Here is a 15,000-nt window from a genome sequence, read left to right on the forward strand (position 1 = left end):
TCTGCCAACTCCAGCTGGAAATGGCGACAGATTCCAATGCAGCGATGCGACAATAACGACATTTTCAATATGGCTGCCATTCGTAATCTTTTGAAAATAAAAGTCGATAAGTATCTATAAGTTTAAAATGAAACAAAGTCCCAAAATGAAAGAGTTGAAATGATCAAACATGCTTTTATAATCAGAGCAATGAAGTTGGAGGGAGTTACCACATGGAGAAAGAGGGTCTGAAAAGGAGCCTTGCTCTCTTGGAGGCACGAGGTGTGACTCTGGATAGCATTGTCACAGACCGCCACCCTCAAATCCAGAAATTTCTGAGGGAGGCCAACATCACACACTACTACGATGTGTGGCACATGGAAAAAGGTATTATTTCCTGTGTTTGTGTTTGTGTGCGGGAGGGTTGGCTCATCAGGCTAAGAAAGTCCCTGTTCACATGTGAAAACTATGTTGGTTACTCGAGGTATGCTCTAAGTTGGTTACTCTAGGTATGCTTTGTCCACACAGCACTTTTGTTCCTTATCAAAGTCATGGAGCACATCAATAATTATCACAGACTGGTGATTTCCTTATTCTATAATCAGAGCAGAAAGATTTCATAAATGGCAACTTTGTAATCAATTCACTCATTCACACAATACACCAAAGGCATGCCCTGTTTGTAATATTATTAAGAGCTAATATGGGTGTTAATTTTGTATTCAATATATACCGTGTCTGTGCATGACTAAAATATGGAATGTCTCAGAAACTGGTGAAGATTTCACAGAATAAGGAATGTAAGAAACGGAAGAAGTGGCTTCGCGACATAAAAAAAAACCACATTTACTGGACAGCCGCTGAACTCCCATGAAGACCCTGTTTTCCCCCAGTGTTTGCATCTGCAACGCATTCTGCGTTTTTGTGCAAAAGAATATTGTCTTTCCTTTTCTTGGAATGTTATGCAGGGAACAATACTATAATTGTTTTGAAAGAAATTGTAGCGAAGGGAGAGCAGGGTCACCCTACCCGGACTCGAACCCAGGTCTACAGGGTGCCAAACATGCGCTCTGACCGCCACACCAAAGAGCCCGGCTCAATGGCATGGCAGCCAGAGAGCATATTAAACCGTAGGGACGATGACATCGTCACAGAAATGTATACCTATTATGTATTTATTATACAATTACAGACGCATACACACATACTCAAGTATTATTTCCCCCCTAATGACTCAATTTAAATGAAAATGCTTGGCGTCCATAAACAACAAGTTCCACTGGTGAGCCACTATTTAGAATTAACTTCCCCAAATAAAAGAAGGGTGAAAGCAGATCCAACCTTCTGTGAGTGTCACAGGCTTTATTTAAAATTTCACAAAGTCAAACAGCCCTTATACAACAAGTGAAACATACATAACATATAAATGAACTGCTGTCTTTAAATTGCCTTCATTATGAATAGAATTATATAACTAGAAAATAATAATAAAAAGAAAATAATATAAATACAAAAAATTGCAAAATGTTATAAAAAAATTGTACAATCTTTTTTTCTGTATTACAGACTACGTGGATAAACTGTTGGACCTCATCTTTCACAAGGATTTTCAGGACCCGGCCCCCATACCCGACAGTGACAGGCGACAGTGGTACAGGAGGTAGAGAAGTCGGTTAGTAATCAGAAGGTTGCTAGTTCGATTCCCTGTCGAAGCGTCCTTGAGCAAGACACTGAACCCCTAATTGCTCCTGATGTGCAGTGTGCCATCAGTGTAAAATGTAAAATGTGTATACATTGTAAGTCACACATATGTAAGTCGCTTTGGATAAAAGCGTCTGCTAAATGACTGAATGTAATGTAACCCGAGGATCTCTCTGCCAAGTTTGAGAAACCTGGCAAGCGGGAAGTTATAGCCACCATGTGAAGTTATAGCCACCATGTGAAGTTGTAGCCACCATGTGAAGTTATAGCCACCATGTGAAGTTATAGCCACCATGTGAAGTTATAGCCAGCTTTGTGTCGAGGTTCAATCAAGGGCAGGTCTGAACCCCGTTTACCTTCCTTGAGCATCAGGGAATTCTCTGCATATCTGGAGCACCACGCAGGAGGGCAGGACCCTGGAGCACCACGCAGGAGGGCAGGACCCTGGAGCACCACGCAGGAGGGCAGGACCCTGGAGCACCACGCAGGAGGGCAGGACCCTGGAGCACCACGCAGGAGGGCAGGACCCTGGAGCACCACGCAGGAGGGCAGGACCCTGGAGCGCCACGCAGGAGGGCAGGACCCTGGAGCGCCACGCAGGAGGGCAGGACCCTGGAGCACCACGCAGGAGGGCAGGACCCTGGAGCGCCACGCAGGAGGGCAGGACCCTGGAGCGCCACGCAGGAGGGCAGGACCACCCTGATTCTCTGCGTATCTGGGGCGCCACGCAGGAGGGCAGGACCACCCTGATTCTCCGGCCCAGAAACCCCCAACACCAGCTAACAAAGCTTCTGTACGCCAAATACCTGTAACTGCTTAGCAAAGTTTGCATTGTGTTTAGAGAATAAATGGTGACACACATAAATAAAGTGTTCCTTTGTTTACAGTACAGCCAGTACATTTAAAAACTATGTTTAAAAAGATCTGTGGCAATCTTTCTGGCTCATTAGAATATAAAGGAACAGGCACTCAAAACAGGTCGCTCTGAGCAGGGCTGTTTTAGACAGGGTAAAAAGGGTGCTGTTTTAAATTAACCTTACCATTGGTGCTCCTCTCCTCTCCCCTCCTCTCCTCTCCTCTCCCCAACCCTGACCCTTAACACCGATGTCACCTTCATGTTCCCCTCAGACAAAAGGAGCCATCTGTGCACCGTGTTTGGGTCCAGTGTGAGCTTACAGTCCCCTGCAAACACACACACACAGCAGACAACACACACCTTATTGGGACAGTATAAACACATGACTTACACACAGACATTCACACACACACATACACTGTTGCTCCTCTCCTTTCCTCTTCTCTCCTCTCCTCTCCTGTCCTCTCTTTTATGCACTATCATTCTCTCCCCTCCTCTCCTCTCCTCTCCTCTTCTCTCCTCTCCTCTCCCAACCCTGACCCTTAACACTGGTGCTCCTCTCCCCTCTTCTTCTCTTCTCATTTCTCCCCTCCTCTCTTTTCTTCCCCCTCCTCTCCTCTCCCCAACCCTGACCCTTAGCACTGGTGCTCCTCTCCTCTTCCCTCCCCTCCCCTCCCCTCTCCTCTCCTCTCCTCTCCTCTCCTCTCCTCTCCTGTCCTCTCTTTTATGCACTATCATACTCTCTGGTGACAGCTGCAACATGCACCGCATGTTGTACCCTGAATCCATGAAGGCCCTACTTCATGGTACAACATACACTGTCCATAACACAGTACAACACAAGGTCAGACTGTATAACACAGTATTACACAAGGTCAGACAGCATAACACGAGGTCAGAGTGGCCATAACACTGTATAACACAAGGTCAGAGTGGCTATAACACTGTATAACACAATCAACTTTAAATGCTTCATTTGGACTATAGAAAGGTTCACAATGTCATATGCATTCACTTTAAATGTTTTCATTTGGACTATAGAAAGGATCACAAAGTCATATTTAGTCACTTTAAATGCTTTATTTTTCACACAGACCAGAGCACATAACCGTTACATGACCAAAATATTATTGAGTCACGACACATGAATGAGTGACAAGACTAAGATATATTCAGTAATTGATAATAACCAACTGTACCACTAATCTCAGAGTCCAACCCTACGTCCTCGTCGTGGGAGGTGGTAACGGGGAGTCATGGGGTCATGGGGTCGTGGGAGGTGGTGACGGGTCGTGGGGTCGTGGGAGGTGGTAACGGGTCATGGGGTCATGGGGTCGTGGGAGGTGGTGACGGGTCATGGGGTCGTGGGAGGTGGTGACGGGTCATGGGGTCGTAGGGTCGTGGGAGGTGGTAACGGGTCATGGGGTCATGGGGTCGTGGGGTCGTGGGAGGTGGTAACGGGTCATGGGGTCGTGGGGTCGTGGGAGGTGGTAACGGGTCATGGGGTCATGGGGTCGTGGGAGGTGGTGACGGGTCATGGGGTCGTGGGAGGTGGTAACGGGTCATGGGGTCGTGGGGTCGTGGGAGGTGGTAACGGGTCATGGGGTCGTGGGAGGTGGTAATGGGTCATGGGGTTGTGGGAGGTGGTAACGGGTCATGGGGTCGTGGGGTCGTGGGAGGTGGTAACGGGTCATGGGGTCGTGGGGTTGTGGGAGGTGGTAACGGGTCATGGGGTCGTGGGGTCGTGGGAGGTGGTGACGGGTCATGGGGTCGTGGGAGGTGGTGACGGGTCATGGGGTCGTAGGGTCGTAGGAGGTGGTAACGGGTCATGGGGTCGTAGGGTCGTAGGAGGTGGTAACGGGTCATGGGGTCGTAGGGTCGTAGGAGGTGGTAACGGGTCATGGGGTCGTAGGGTCGTAGGAGGTGGTAACGGGTCATGGGGTCATGGGGTCGTGGGAGACGGTAACGGGTCATGGGGTCATGGGGTCGTGGGAGGTGGTAATGGGTCATGCCGGCTAACAGGGCTCTGGTAATGTGCGTGGGAAACCCCTAGAACCCTAGAAACCCAGAAACCAACACAAAGGATAACCATATGGTGGAAGTCCATTATGTGTGTGTGTGTCTATGTGTGTGTGTGTGTGTGTGTGTGTGTGTGTGTGTGTGTGTGTGTCTGTGTGTGTGTGTGTGTGTGTGTGTGTGTGTGTGTCTGTGTGTGTGTGTGTCTGTGTGTGTGTGTGTGTGTGTGTGTGTGTGTGTGTGTGTGTGTGTGTGTGAAAGAAGATGAGTGTGTGTATCTCCTGGGACCTCATGTGATCTAGTGCATAGTCACTGAGGAGTCAGCATGAACCATAAATGCTGCATAGAGGGGCTCATCAGTGAATCTGGTGTAGAACGTGTACAGGTGTGTAAGTGTGTCAGAGTAAACGCTGTAGAAGGACAGAGTGCAGGCCTTACGGTCCAGTAACACTCCCACTCTTTTGGAGCCTGAGGTGGGGGAGTGGACGGGCCTTCTATGCCCGTTGTGGTAGGCGTTGTAGTGAGTAAGGTAATTATACAGACACCAGGAATCTACACCCTGGCCCATTAGGCTAGAATAAATATATCCCTTCCTCTTTATGCTTTGATAGGCCACGCCCATACGAGCCCCCCTCCTTCCAAGCTCAAACTCCCAGTAGCAGCGTCCAACCAGAGGCTCTCTGCTCAGCACATTATGCCAATGAACAAATCTGTCTGGGTGGTCCGGATATGGCTGCTCATCCTGCACCGATGTCACCGTCCTGTTCCCCTCAGACAAAAGGAGCCGTTTGTGCGCCGTGTTTGGGTCCAGTGTGAGCTTACAGTCCCCTGCAAACACACACACACAGCAGACAACACACACCTTATTGGGACAGTATAAACACATAACTTACACACAGACATTCACACACACACACACACACACACACACACACACACACACACACACCTTATTGGGACAGTATAAACACATAACTTACACACAGACATTCACACACACACACACACACACACACACACACCTTATTGGGACAGTATAAACACATACCTTACACACAGACATTCACACACACACACACACACACACACACACACACACACACACACACCAGTCTACTTGGAAACTATGTGTTAATGACATGTTCACTAGTTTGCCTGTGGATAAGGGGTAGTGTGAGCTTAGCGCTACCAGTGAAAAGACAGTGACCGCGACAGTGGTACAGGAGGTAGAGAAGTCGTTTAGTAATCAGAAGGCGTCCTTGAGCAAGACATTGAACCCCTAATTGCTCCTGATGTGCAATAAATGTAAAATGTGTATACATCCTTGTAAGTCGCTTTGGATAAAAGCGTCTGCTAAATGACTAAATGTAAATGTAAGGAGGTGGGATACGTGGCTACGCTGGAGCGTGTGATGTGATGGACAGGTAAGGAGGGTTTAAATCTCCAAGAACATTGAAGAGGGGTGAGTGGCGGCTGTCAATCATCCCTATGGGCTCCTCCCAAACTTTGTCATTGATCATTAACATCATTAATTTGCGTTTTCAATGTACACATTAAGTATGGTTGGGTTTCTTGATGAGTAATAATCATGTGCCAATCGTTTTTACTGTGTGATTTATTCACAAACTGCAGTTCACCAACAGACTGTCCCATCGGGCTTTCAGAATGACTTCTATTTTATTCTGTTTTGTCAGTTCTATAGGGTATGGCTAACCCTATGGGAATCAGATAGGATATGGCTAACCCTATGGGGATCAGATATGTAGGCTATGGCTAACCCTATGGGAATCAGATATGTTGGCTATGGCTAACCCTATGGGAATCAGATATCTATGCTATGGCTAACCCTATGGGAATCAGATATCTATGCTATGGCTAACCCTATGGGAATCAGATATCTATGCTATGGCTAACCCTATGGGAATCAGATATCTATGCTATGGCTAACCCTATGGGAATCAGATATGTAGGCTATGGCTAACCCTATGGGAATCAGATATGTAGGCTATGGCTAACCCTATGGGAATCAGAGAGGAGAAGTATAGTACTCTATTTGTGTCCTTTATTGGTCGCACACAATTACATACACATCCTGCAAAGCCTGAGTAGTGTGTTTGTGAGTGTGTGGATATGAATAAATGTGTTCCTTACTTTTAAGGTGTGTTTGTGTGTGTGTGTGTGTGGGTGTGTGTGTGTGTATGTGTGTTGATATGAATAAATGTGTTCCGTACTGTTAAAGAGTGTATGTGTGTGTCTGTGCGTGTGTGTATATGCGTGTTAGTATGAAAAAATGTGTTTCTTACTGTTAAAGAGTGTGTGTGTGTGTGTGTGTGTGTGTGTGTGTGTGTGTATGCGTAATAGTATGAATACATTTGTTCCTTACTGTTAAAGAGTGTGTGTTAGTGTGTGTATGCATAATAGTATGAACAAATGCGTTCCTTACTGTTAAAGAGTGTGTGTGTGTGTGTGTGTGTGTGTGTGTGTGTGTGTGTTGATATGAATAAATGTATTCCGTACTGTTAAAGAGTGTGTGTGTGTGTGTGTGTGTGTGTGTGTGTGTGTGTGTATGTGTGTTGATATGAATAAATATTTTCCGTACTGTTAAAGAGTGTGTGTGTATATGTGTGTGTGTGTATGTGTGTTGATATGAATAAATGCGTTCCTTACTGTTAAAGTGTGTGTGTGTGTGTGTGTGTATGTGTGTTGATATGAATAAATGTGTTCCGTACTGTTAAAGATTGTGCGTGTCTGTGTGTGTCTCTGTGTTTGTGCGTGTATATTAAAGAGTGTGTGTGTGTGTGTGTGTGTGTGTATGTGTGTGTGTATGTGTGTTTGTGCATGCGTGTATATTAAAGAGTGTGTGTGTGTGTGTGTGTGTGTGTGTGTATGTGTGTCTGTGCATGCGTGTATATTAAAGAGTGTGTGTGTGTGTGTGTGTGTGTGTGTGTGTGTGTGTATGTGTGTTTGTGCATGCGTGTATATTAAAGAGTGTGTGTGTGTGTGTGTGTGTGTGTGTGTGTGTGTATGTGTGTTTGTGCATGCGTGTATATTAAAGAGTGTCACGTGCGTGTGTGTGTGTGTGTGTGTGTGTATGTGTGTTTGTGCATGCGTGTATATTAAAGAGTGTCACGTGCGTGTGTGGTTGTGTGTGTGTGTGTGTGTGTATGTGTGTCTGTGCATGCGTGTATATTAAAGAGTGTGTGTGTGTGTGTGTGTGTGTGTGTGTGTGTGTGTGTGTGTGTATGTGTGTCTGTGCATGCGTGTATATTAAAGAGTGTGTGTGTGTGTGTGTGTGTGTGTGTGTGTGTGTGTGTGTGTATATTAAAGAGTGTCACGTGCGTGTGGCATGTTTGGTGTTAGGTGAAGCAAATCACTCATGAAAACAATTATTGGAGATGACTTCTAGAATGACTCATAGAACATAAACCTAAGACATACATCTTGAATAGTATAAAACAGAAGAGTATTATGACTGAAACTTACATAGTTGTAGTCGGTGTGTCAAATGTGGATTATTCAGGGCTGCGTTGCGATACCCGCGGACAGAAGCTCCCGGGTGCTCTGGGTCTGAAATGAAACTGATCACTTTGTTGTTGACAGGTACATTGATAAAGATCCTGATTGAGTGGTGCAGGGTTTCCCAGATATCTGGTCTCTTGTACCAGGGAACCTCCTCTCTCCGGTCTTGCTCAGGTGTGCTGATGTTGTAACCACTCTTGACGTACTCAACTGCCTTCGATATTTTTTTCAGGTATGGCTCCTCATTACTCAGAGAGGTGAAGCTGAACACAACGGCATCTTTGACATCTACGTCAATGAGGAAAGAGTCAAGTTCAGGTCCTTGAGGTTTAATCTTAATATGATAATAATATCGTAATTTGTTTATGATCTTTGTGACAACGTTGATCTCAGACTCCTTTCCATCCAGCCACTGCTCCATTTCTTTCCCACTGAAGCCAGATGCATCCTGGGACTTCAGAAGGTCTCTCAGGGCTGTTTCTTCCAGGTCACCTCCTCTGATTGCTGGGATCAGGTCTGACAATTTCCGCAGAAACTCAGTGGTGAAAACCCTCAGCCTGCTTTGGAACTCCTCCAGTTTATGGACGATTTCTTCAGCCTTGATCTCTGTGCTACTCTTCAGCAGGTCGTTGGTCCTCACCTCAGCCAGGTGTAAATCATCCATCACCTTCTCCACTGCTGACACCAGTGTCTCTGAGATCAATCTCTTCAGCTTGGACTCAGTGTTAGTAAGCTTGCTCAGTGGATACAACCAGACCTTCACAGGCACAGCCTTCTCTCCTTTATCCCCCAGCAGACTGGGCAGCATTTTGTACACATCTATAGCCTCCAAAAATGTAGATGGGAGTTCTTTCAGTTGAATGTCACCATAGAATTTGCACCTGAAGTTCTGCACCATTCGACTGTCATCATCATTCATCTTTAGGCTTCCTTGCCCTTCGATTGAAAATGATGGTATCTTTTTGATCATCAAATCTAGGTTTCCCTCGATTTCCTCCCTTCTTGAATTATCGCTGGCTGTTTCTTGGAATTCCATGAGTGCATCAGCCCCATAGAGCACCCCACTCACAACATGTGTAGCATCTGTCTTGTCAAAGACCTCAGGATTTGGAGTCCCTAGTTCAGATATCATGAGCTCTTTGAACTCAGTGGTTACATGGTATTTCAATGTGACACTGCACTGACGACTGGAGGAGGTCCTCTGCTTGAGATAACTCGCAGAACCTCCCACCGTCAACAGCCCACCAAGGAAACTGGCCTTCAATGAGGCACTCACGTCCAACAGACTGGTCTTCTCACTGAGGGACTTAGACGCTCCCACCTGGAAGCTTGTGGTGGGCCGTGGACTGACAAGTGTTTTGCTGTTGAAGTCCTCAGTCTTCCAGAGGCTGATTCCTGAAATGAAAGGTAGGAGACCAGTGGCATTACCAACACTGGCATGGCCATGGCACTAATACAGTAATACAGTACAGACACTGGCATGGCCATGGCACTTATACAGTAATACAGTACTGACACTGGCATGGCCATGGCACTAATACCAATACAGTGCATTAATAGTAAAGATAAAGAGATCAGTTAGTGAGTGAGATAAAGAGATGAGAGAGATAAAGAGATGAGTGAAATAGAGATAAGTTCTGTTTGCACATGGCTTTACTCTGCTGTACCTGGTATGAGTCGGTCGTTCCGGGCGTCGTAGAGCGTGCCCAGATCCAGGGGTCGGCTGAAGGCGCTGGTCACCAGCACGGAGTCTCTTACAGCTGGAACAGAAATAGAAAATAAACCATTTGGATATCAATGAAAAACCCACTACTGCTGAATCAAAATGAATGAATGATTCCTACTGCTGAATCAACATGAATGACTCCTACTGCTGAATCAACATAAATGAATGACTCCTACTGCTGAATCAACATGAATGAATGATTCCTACTGCTGAATCAACATGAATAAATGATTTCTACTGCTGTATCAACATGAATAAATGATTCCTACTGCTGAACCAACATGAATGAATGACTCCTACTGCTGATTCAACATGAATGAATGATTCCTACTGCTGAATCAACATGAATGAATGACTCCTACTGCTGAATCAGCATGAATGATTCCTCCTGCTGAATCAACATGAATCACTCTTACTGCTGAATCAACATGAATGAATGATTCCTACTGCTGAACCAACATGAATGAATGACTCCTACTGCTGAATCAACATGAATGAATGATTCCTACTGCTGAATCAACATGAATGAATGACTCCTACTGCTGAATCAACATGAATGAATGATTCCTACTGCTGAATCAACATGAATGATTCCTACTGCTGAATCAACATGAATGACTCTTACTGCTGAATCAACATGAATGACTGATTCCTACTGCTGAACCAACATGAATGTATGACTCTTACTGCTGAATCAACATGAATGAATGATTCCTACTGCTGAATCAACATGAATCACTCTTACTGCTGAATCAACATGAATGAATGATTCCTACTGCTGAACCAACATGAATGAATGACTCCTACTGCTGAATCAACATGAATGAATGATTCCTACTGCTGAACCAACATGAATGAATGACTCCTACTGCTGAATCAACATGAATGAATGATTCCTACTGCTGAATCAACATGAATAAATGATTCATACTGCTGTATCAACATGAATAAATGATTCCTACTGCTGAACCAACATGAATGAATGACTCCTACTGCTGATTCAACATGAATGAATGATTCCTACTGCTGAATCAACATGAATGAATGACTCCTACTGCTGAATCAGCATGAATGATTCCTACTGCTGAATCAACATGAATGAATGATTCCTCCTGCTGAATCAACATGAATGACTCTTACTGCTGGATCAACATGAATGTATGACTCTAACTGCTGAATCAACATGAATGAATGATTCCTCCTGCTGAATCAACATGAATCACTCTTACTGCTGAATCAACATGAATGAATGACTCATACTGCTGAATCAACATGAATTAATGACTATTATTGCTTAATTGACATGAATGAATCACTCCTACTGCTGATTCAATATGAATGAATGACTCCTACTGCTGAATCAACATGAATGACTCCTACTGCTGAATCAACATGAATCACTCTTACTGCTGAATCAACATGAATGATTCCTACTGCTGAATCAACATGAATTATTCCTACTGCTGAATCAACATGAATGACTCTTACTGCTGAATCAACATGAATGACTCTTACTGCTGAATCAACATGAATGAATGACTCCTACTGCTGAATAATTAAGTATAATTAAGACCTTTGTCAGGTTTTTAATGGCACACATGACACACTGGAACACACACGTGCATATATGGAGGCGACACAGGACACACACACACACACACACGCAGGTAGGCCTGAGGTCGCGGTGAATTTATTTTCTGCTTTTTCCCATCCTGGACCGTCCTTCCTCAAGGACCCCCCAGGAGCAGTGGGCAGCTTTGCAGCGCCCAGGGACCAAGTGAAGTGAACTGTCCATCTTTGGTCAGGGATGGACATGAGTTCTGTTATTTTGCATGTTTTTACTGTTGGGGTTCTTAGTGGAGGAAACCCCTTGTGAACACGGGTTGTGAACATGCAAACTCCACACAGAAAGGCCTGGGAGATAGCCCACCTGAGCACTGTGCACTCTGGGGAGGAACCGCCCCCCAGAGCCAACAGCGCCCCATGCGGGAATCAAACCCATGACCTTCTTGCTGTGAGGCAGCAGTGCAAGCAGTGCAAGCAACTGAGCCACCGTGCCACTCATGAACAACATGAATGACTCGTACTGCTGAATCAACATGAATAATTCCTCCTGCTGAATCAACATGAATCACTTCTACTACTGAATCAACATAAATTAATGACTCGTACTACTGAATCAACATGACTGTATGACTCTTACAGCTGAATCAACATGAATGAATTACTCCTACTGCTGAATCAACATGAATGAATGATTCCTACTGCTGAATCAACATGGATTAATGACTCTTACTGCTGAATCAACATGAATTAATGATTCCTACTGCTGAATCAACATGAATGATTCCTACTGCTGAATCAACATAAATGAATCCTACTGCTGTAACAACATGAATAAATGGTTACTACTGCTGAACCAACATGAATGAATGACTCCTACTGCTGAATCAACATGAATAAATGATTCCTACTGCTGAATCAACATGAATGAATGACTCTTACTGCTGAATCAACATGAATAAATGACTCCTACATGAATTCCATGGATTTTACTCAACACGTTACTAATTCCACTCACAACCGTGGCCACACCGTTGATCTAGTGATTACAAAGGGTCTTACAACTGTCATATCATCTATCTGTGATCTTGCCCTTCCTGACCACTTTTGCATTTTCTTTACAACATTGGTACCTAGTTGGTAATAGTATTAACAAAGTGTTTTGTTAAGAAACGTTATCTTGACTGAGCTGAGAATTTTAAAATGATAATAAAAAACAACCCCAGAGGGGGGTCACGGTGTGCTGATGATCTAGTAATTACTCTCAACACCAAATTAAGGACAGCACTGGGCCACCATGTATCTAGAAGTTACTCTCAACACCAAATTAAGGAAAGCACCTTGTGCTAATGATCTATTAATTACTCCCAACACCAAATTAAGAACAGCACTGGGCCACCGTGTGCTAATTATCTAGTCTCAACACCAAATTAAGGACAGCACTGGACTCTGTAGCAACTATGAAACTGAAAAAGGTTTAAGCCAAACAAAGAGCTCCATGGAGAGATAAGAAAATAAATCAATGTCTTGTTGTCAATATGCCTTTAAAGCTCCGCAAGTTTTTATCCTAGAGACTTAAAAGGAACATCCACAGAAACCTTGAACCCTCTACTTTTGATTTTTTTAATATACATATACAAAAAATATAAATAAGCACTTTGTAAGGAGAATAGAACTAATCCTTGCCTATTTCAGTCTCTGAGTGAGGTTTCAGCTCCTAACGACCCACTCATTAGCAAATTACAGCTATTCATATGATATGGGTATGGTAAAGCAGGGATAGAATCAGTGATCAGTGATCATGATGTGGCAATAAAACCTGTGGGGGGTAGAGGGCCACAAAGACATTCCAGGGCCATTACCTAATGTCTTTGACCGAGGTGTCCCAGGTGTGTTTACACCTAACTCATCAATATGCATTTTGTAGGGACACTAGTTTTGGAGAGGGACAGGTCACTCTGAAATCATAAATATGTAGTAGGGAAACCACACACACTTTCTGAATGCTACTCACATAAGTATAGCTAACACCTATGTTTACATGCTACCCCCCCCCCCCCCATTTCCTGCTGTGAAGTGCATTGTGTTACCTCCTGGTGTTACCTCCCGTATAAATAAAGTTTGATTTCAGTCACCTTGGCCATATGACACTTTGAAAGCCATACTGGAGAGTAGCAGGCAGAAGTGTAGAGAGAGGAAGACACGTTGCGGGCAGCGGATCCAGGAGACACTGAAGGCCCAGGCTGGTCCCATGGCAGCTGTTGCTGAGCAGGAACCTGAGCTCACCCCAATCGACAGGAACCCTCCTGTATGATGAGCCACCTGGTGGATAGAGTAGAGGTGTCACCAACAATGGTCTTTGACATGGAGTAACAGATGGAACTGGAACTTGGAACTTGGAACTTGGCTACAGAAGGCAGTATTATTTTCTCCTTTTCCATTACACCACATTAGTGGCTGCTTGCTTATGAAGCTACTGAGTCATGCTGGGCAGTGGAGACATGGCAGACCCACTCTGTGAAGCCACATAGAGAGGGTGTTTGTGCCCACAATGTTTAAACAATTCAACCCACACATACACACACACCGAAATGGAACGGGTGTCAGGGATTTATGTATGTAATTTAAAAAATACAAAAAATACTTTCCCCCAAAGTGTATATATGATGATGTCATGTATATGCATGCCTGTCGAGCGGTGTGCTAAGTTAGAGGGGGAGGTTTGTGATATCATTGGTATTATTTATTTATTTATTTATTTTTAAGATTTATTTATGGGCTTTTTAGCCTTTATTTGGACAGGACAGTGAAGTTTTTTGGACAGGAAGTGAGGAGGAGTGAAGAGGTGGGGAGAGGATTGGGAAACGAAAGCAGGCCGGAATTTAACCTGTGTCCCAGCGGGCATTGTAGCCTGTAAATGGGGGGCTTATAGGCTCACGCCACAGTGCCCCCCATCATTTGTATTTTTAACATACAAAATACTGTGGTTTATTTTGATTCATGTGGTGGTTGCTATATTTTATTCTGATTCTTTAACAACTTGAGTATTATATGTCTTACCTTCCTTACCTTTACCTTTACATGCTAAACCTTTCAGAATAAGTCAGAACACTAAAAGAAGTGCAGAAAAACGGAAATAAACCAGAAAACCCCAGACCAACCCCTTCTAGCCATTATAACTGGCCTGTAAGGCAAATTACCCTAACCCTATGTCAATTGGAATTTTCATTCTAACTGGCATTGCACTGACCTTTTCCAAAGATTTAACAAAAAGAGAAAATCAGTCTCTTCCCCCTACACAATCCTGTGATCATCTCAGGATGCACTATGACTACCTCTAACGTAACACCCCCACAACCATGTGCACTATGACTACCTCTAACGTAACACCCCCACAACCATGTGCACTATGACTACCTCTAACGTAACACCCCCACAACCATGTGCACTATGACTACCTCTAACGTAACACCCCCACAACCATGTGCACTATGACTACCTCTAACGTAACACCCCCACAACCATGTGCACTATGACTACCTCTAACGTAACACCCCCACAACCATGTGCACTATGACTACCTCTAACGTAACACCCCCACAACCATGTGCACTATGACTACCTCTAACGTAACACCCCC

General features: G+C 44.4%; 2 protein-coding genes across 2 annotated transcripts in view; both read right to left on the reverse strand.

The window, feature by feature from the left end:
- The window catches only part of LOC105892871 (serine protease 27-like), a 13,503-nt gene extending 13,441 nt beyond the window's left edge, over window positions 1–62 (reverse strand). The window contains exon 1 of the mRNA XM_042703822.1: window positions 1–62. This exon is cut by the window's left edge and continues 140 nt beyond it. Coding sequence (XP_042559756.1) covers window positions 1–62 — 62 coding nt within the window.
- Window positions 63–4,850: 4,788 nt separating this feature from the next.
- On the reverse strand, window positions 4,851–13,613 carry LOC105892804 (stonustoxin subunit beta-like). Its single transcript, XM_031563443.1, has 4 exons — window positions 13,496–13,613; window positions 9,739–9,831; window positions 8,036–9,466; window positions 4,851–5,380 (listed from the first exon to the last, which is right to left on the reverse strand). Exons 1-4 carry the CDS (start codon window positions 13,611–13,613, stop codon window positions 4,851–4,853), a joined length of 2,172 nt encoding a protein of 723 aa, XP_031419303.1.
- Window positions 13,614–15,000: the final 1,387 nt, after the last annotated feature.

The sequence above is a fragment of the Clupea harengus genome, chromosome 26, assembly GCF_900700415.2.
Source record: "Clupea harengus chromosome 26, Ch_v2.0.2, whole genome shotgun sequence".
In the NCBI taxonomy this organism is placed as follows: domain Eukaryota; kingdom Metazoa; phylum Chordata; class Actinopteri; order Clupeiformes; family Clupeidae; genus Clupea; species Clupea harengus.

Coding starts and splice junctions, on each gene's coding strand:
- LOC105892804 (XM_031563443.1), bottom strand. CDS start 13,613: ATGGGACCAGCCTGGGCCTTCAGTGTCTCCTGGATCCGCTGCCCGCAA. Junction 9,832..13,495: donor CAAAGTGTCATATGGCCAAG/GTGACTGAAATC, acceptor TTTCTGTTCCAG/CTGTAAGAGACTCCGTGCTG. Junction 5,381..8,035: donor GACACACCGACTACAACTAT/GTAAGTTTCAGT, acceptor GTGTGTTTGCAG/GGGACTGTAAGCTCACACTG.